The following is a 5,903-nucleotide window of genomic DNA, read 5'->3' on the forward strand; positions in this document are numbered from 1 at the left end:
TCGACACCTTGACAAATGTAATTCCATGTAGAAACATGCGTTTAAATAAAATATTTTACCAAAAAAGTTACCCACGCTTTAACTTGACAGACTGTAGATTAAAAACGGAACTATTTCAGTTAAAAATTCATTAATATTATTACAAAGTCGATTTTTTTCGGTTGCAAATTAATCTTATTGATTAAAAATTCTTCTTTTTCAATAAAAATGCAACTATTTGTTTAAAAAAATCTACATTGTAGGAAATTCAACAGCTTTGTTAAAAACGAAGTAATTTTTTGGTTGAAAATTCAACTGTTTTGTTAAAAATGTATCTTTTTGGGATGAAAATCAATTTTTTTAAACGGCTATTTTCTTTTTACAATTATAACGTTTATTGCACTATTATATTTACCAGGAAATAAAATAAGTTCAAATTATACTACTTGTTTAAAAATTTTTTCTATTCATTTAAAATTTCGCCATCTTTAGTAAAAAATTATTCTTCTTTCTTAAAAGTTCATACTTTTGGGTGAAACTTTCTTTTTCGTTGTTGAAAATTAATGTTTTCAACTAAATATTAAACCATTACATTTTTATTATAAATTTGTATTTTTTAGTTGAAAATTCAAGTATTTGTTTGAAAATTTATTTACTTTGTTAAAAACTTTTTTTAAAATTAAAATCTTTTTCTTGAAGAAAAAGATCTCTCTCTTTCACTTTACTGGGAAACGAGCCACAGAACTTCTGATTCAGAATTATTTAAAATAATTACTTGTACCATTAACACTTAGAAAAAATTACCATTATTTTTATTTATTTAAGGTTCTTATTCTGATCTTTTTTTATTTGAAATTTGTAAAAATTAAAAACCATCTAATCTGAATAAGACGTTAAGGGCATGCGACACAGCTAAATACCTATATTACCGACCTCACTTTATGAGTTCACTGAATCTTTTGTTGAACCTAAGACCTTATTTTGTAAATAAAATATCGAGCTGAAACTTTGGAAAGTGTATTAGAGTACAATAAAGTACGTTTAGGTACTGCATTTTGGTAGGAACTTTACTGAAAATGATTTCATCTTTTTTCTGAACCTCGACATTTTTTGAACGTTCGAACTTTTTTTATTCATAAAAGATCGGTTTCAAATTTTGAGAAATGCAAGAACCGAAAGAAAACTACGCTAAAGTACAAAGCTTAATAATAAAAGATGTAAAAAAATATATTTCAACTACCAATTCCATTAACATCAGCCGGTAACGTTGTAGACGAAAATACGAACCCTGGCGGCCACTAGACGAGGCTCTAGAGGGTTCGTATTTTCGTGGACAACGTTACCGGCTGATGCCGTTGGCATTGATAGTTGAAATTTTTTCTTTCTTTCGGCTCTTGCATTTCTCAAAGTTTCTCGACATTTTTTGAACCTTCAAACTTACGTTCAAAAAATGTCGAGGTTCAGAAAAAAGATAAAATAATTTTTAGTGAAGTTCCTACCAAAATGCAGTACCTAAACGTACTTTATTGTACTCTAATACATTTTCCAAAGTTTCAGCTGGATATTTTATTTACAAAAAAAGTTCTTAGATTCAAAAAAACATTCAGTGAACGGATAAAGTGAGGTCGGTAATATAGGTATTTAGCTGTGTCACATGCCCTGAAACATTTTCTGTTATTGAAGATTCTTAACTTGATCGATATTGTGGATTTTCTGCCACCATGGTTTGGAGGTTTATCTACTGTCGGTAGAGGACCAACCCAGTGGGCACAAAGTTTGGCGACGTCTTTACGACATCGTTACGACATCTTCACGACAACTTTACGACATCCTATGTCCATGTCGTTAAGGTGTCTATACGATATCGTGATTAAGTCGTATGATCTGACGATGTCTTTACGATATCGCAAAGACATCGAAACGACATGGACATAGGATATCGTGAAGATGTCGTAAAGATGTCGTAACGATGTCGTAAAGACGTCGCCAAATTTTTTTCCCACTGGGAATCGCTGATGATTTAACGGATTCATTTCAAAATAATTTCATGTATTTTGTTAAGAATTCGTCTTATTTCGTATAAAATTCCTTTTTCAGCGTTTAAAATTATTATTTTTTTAACTGAATATAAAACCTATTCCATTTTTTAATAGAAATTTATCTATTTTATTTTTAAATTTAACTATTTGGTTGAAATTCGTTTTTTGTTTGAAGATTTCAAAAACTAAAAGTTTAACTATTCCAGTTGCAGATTCATCATTTTAATTTAAAATTCATTTCTTTCGCTGTAAATCCGTTTCTTATGGTTAAAAATTAATTTCTTTCCTAAAAATTTTAATATTTCAGTTAAAGTTTCATCGTTCTTGTTAAAAATTCATCTTTTTTTGCAAATTTAACTATATTTCTTAAACTTCTTTTTTGTTGTTTGTTAAAAATTCATCATTTTAATTGAAAATTCATTTCTGGGGTTAAAAATTTTGCAGTTATATATACGAGTTGTTTCCTCCTCCTCTTCTATTGTAATTGAAGTCTCTCTAAAAATGATATATCAGTTATATTATAAGTTGAAAGATATTAATTGCAATAATTTATTTAAATCTGAAAAAAATGAAAAAATAACATTTTCAACATTTATTATTAATATTTGTTTTTATTGTAGAGCGTATAGAAAAAACCACTTCAATTGAGAAGAAAACGATGGATATAGAAGAAAGAGGCGTCAGGTTACGACTGACGATCGTGGATACTCCTGGTAATATTAACATTATAAAAAAAAATTAGTTGCGGGGTAAAGTCGACTAGGGTTCGGGGTAAATTCAAGTAGTTTATGGGGTCATGCAGGCGGTTACACGCTTCACGCGACCTTTCCATTGTTAGAGGATTAGAACCGTTTGAGAAAAATTAAAATGTCATAAAATGTTAATAAATAATAGGTAATTCTGGCAATAATAGGTAATTTTGGTAGGCTATGGGGTACATTCTGGAAGCTATGGGGTACATTCTGGTAAGCTATGGGGTACATTCTGGTAGGCTATGAGGTACATTCTGGTAGGCTATGGGGTACATTCTGGTAGGCTATGGGGTACATTCTGGTAGGTTATGGGGTATAGTTGGCTCGGGGGGAAATAACAGTTCAATATAATGCAAAAATTTCTTATTTAATCATAGGTTTTGGCGATTCAGTGAATTGTGAGGATACATGGAAAGCGTGTTCCTCATACATAGACGAACAATTCCGACAGTATTTCACAGATGAAAGTGGACTGAATAGAAAAAATATACAGGATAACAGGGTGCATTGTTGTCTCTATTTTATTCCTCCATATGGACATGGGTAAATTCCTTTTTAAATAAAAACCAATATAAAAAATAATAAATAAAATATAAACAATTGAGGGAATGTCAAAATATCACGTGACATTTCCAATCAAATAGTTGCATTTCTTACAACAACAATAAATGACTTAAGCAACATCTTCAGTCAAGAAGACTAATTTCCTTACAAAAGATGAATTTCCAATAAAAAACAAAACACTTAAATTTGCAGTTAAAAACGAATTTTTAAGCAGTTAAATGATATGCTAAATGTAAAAATATTCAACCAACATGATTAATTTTATACACAAAGAGACGCATTTTTAACAAAATGTTTTCAAGCTAAAAAGTCGAATTTTATCAAGAAAGATGAATTTTCAACTAAAAGAAAAAAAAATTTTAACTAAAAAAGATAAATTTTCAAATAAAAGTGAAAATTTTCTAAATTAATAGTCTTGACTGAAAATTTCCAGTTTTTGTTCAAAATTGATCTTTTTCATTTCAAAAATACTTTTTTTGTTTGTTTGTAATACGTCTTTTTCGACTGAAAATCAATCTGCTTTAAAAATGTAGGTTCTTGGCTTAAAATCCAACCATTTGTTAACAAATTCTTTTTTTCAGTTTAAAATTAAACTTTCTTTGTGGCAAATTTAATTCTTTACTTGAAAAATTCAACTACATTGTTGAAAATTAATTTTTTTAACTGAAGATTTCACGAAATTATTTTTGGTTAATTTTTGTTTTATTTTTGTAGAAAATTAAGATTTTTATTTAAAAACTCATTATTTTTGTTTGATAACTGAACTATTCTGTTAAAGATTTAACTATTTGTTTCGAAATCCATGAATGCTTTATTGTTAAAAATTTGGCTTTTTTGCCTTTTAAGATTAATTTTTTTTACTTTTTTTAAACAATTTTGTTGAAAAATAATTTTGTTGTTAAAAATTCAACTTTTGTTGAAAAGCATATTTTTTTGTTAAAGAGTGAGATGTTGTATTAAAAATTTGTCTGTCAGATTGAGGATTGAACTATTTTATTTAAGGACCACTTTTGTTGTTGGTTAAAAATTAATCTTTTAACTTTTCATCTCAATTTGAACGTTTTTTGTTGAAAGTTCAACTATGTAGTTAAAAAATTTACATTTTTATTTCAAAATTCAACTACTTCATTGAAAATTCATATATTATGTTAAAAATTCATCTCTTCGGTAAAAAATTCATATTTTAGTTGACAATTCACCCATTTGGTTAAAAGCTCAACTTTTTTTTCTTCAAAGTTCAACAATTTTGTAAAAAAAAGTAATCCATCTTTATGTGTAATCCGCAATAATTTTATTTAATCCAAAGTAATCGTATGCAATCTGGAGTAATCTTAGGTAATCCCAAGTAATTTTGTAAAGAACTGCATTTTAAGAAGTAATTTCTTCCTCGGTAGAATTGATCAAAATTACTGAAAATGAGAAACTTAGAAAAAAATTATATACTAAGATGAAGATTTAGTATAGATAGAGGGCTGTCACTTCACTTACCGATTATGTTAAGGTTCTTTTCATGCTAAGTTACCGACAGTGGGTATTACCGACGGTAATTTATCCATGATTCGTAAAACAGGTATGTTGGCAATTTTTTATTTTTTTCATTCTACCCTCGGTCGGAAGACGAAGTGATAGTCCTGTATCTATACAGCTTTACTACTCGTAGAAATTAAAATAAATTGTGATGACACAGGCTGAGGCAGTTGGATCTGGAAGTGTTGAGACGGTTGCATCGTAAAGTGAATGTAGTACCTGTAATTGCGAAAGCTGACACTCTTACGACTCAAGAAGTGAAGAAATTAAAAGAGCGCATACTTGCTGATATTGAAGAGCACGAAATTCAGGTAAAAATTATTATTGCTCACTCACACATTAGTTACGAACTATGGTCAACATCGATGGTGAACACAATTTTCGAAAAATAATAATGATTCTTATTGTTTCAATTTAATCATTCGCGTGTTACTTTCCTCGCTTCTTAACGCATTTCTCATTTAGTTATTAAATTACTAATTAATTACATAAGCCGAGCTCTTAAATTATTATCCGCCAAATTTGACTTTAAAAAATCTACAACTATTTGTACTGAAGTAGGACTCCTCGGACCGAGATGGACATAGTATCCACTTTCAATGACGCAATCACAGAAACAAATATTAGCTGAGCTCTTTAATTTTTCTCCACCAACTTTGACTTAAAAGAAATCTACAACTATGTATAGTAAAGTAGGACTGTTCGGATCGAGTCTCCACTTCCGATGGCGCAGTTCGCTAAAACAAATATTAGCCAAGCTCTTGAAATTTTCTTCACTAAATTTTATGTAAAAGAAATCTACAACTATTTATAGAAAAGTAGGACTCGTCGGATCGGAATAGACTGGGTCTCAACTTTCAATGAAGTAGATCGCAGTAACAAATATTAGCCGAGCTCTTGAATTTTTCTCCACCAAATTTGACTTAAAAGATATCTACAACTACCAGGTGTATACATATGAAACCGGTATTGCCATTTAGCGGCCAGTAGGCACACTTGTAGGCACTGTCAGAACTTACCATTTGTGCTAATTGGCGTATTG

The 5,903-nt window shown here is 29.4% G+C and overlaps 1 protein-coding gene across 1 annotated transcript in view; it reads left to right on the top strand.

The window, feature by feature from the left end:
- The window catches only part of LOC117180494 (septin-2-like), an 18,360-nt gene that overhangs the window by 7,312 nt on the left and 5,145 nt on the right, over window positions 1–5,903 (top strand). Inside the window, exons 3-5 of the mRNA XM_033372993.1 lie at window positions 2,639–2,731; window positions 3,148–3,313; window positions 5,022–5,172. Of these exons, the coding sequence (XP_033228884.1) occupies window positions 2,639–2,731; window positions 3,148–3,313; window positions 5,022–5,172 (410 nt within the window). The remainder of the gene's footprint in view (window positions 1–2,638; window positions 2,732–3,147; window positions 3,314–5,021; window positions 5,173–5,903) is intronic.

The sequence above is a fragment of the Belonocnema kinseyi genome, chromosome 1 (genome assembly GCF_010883055.1).
Source record: "Belonocnema kinseyi isolate 2016_QV_RU_SX_M_011 chromosome 1, B_treatae_v1, whole genome shotgun sequence".
NCBI lineage: Eukaryota > Metazoa > Arthropoda > Insecta > Hymenoptera > Cynipidae > Belonocnema > Belonocnema kinseyi.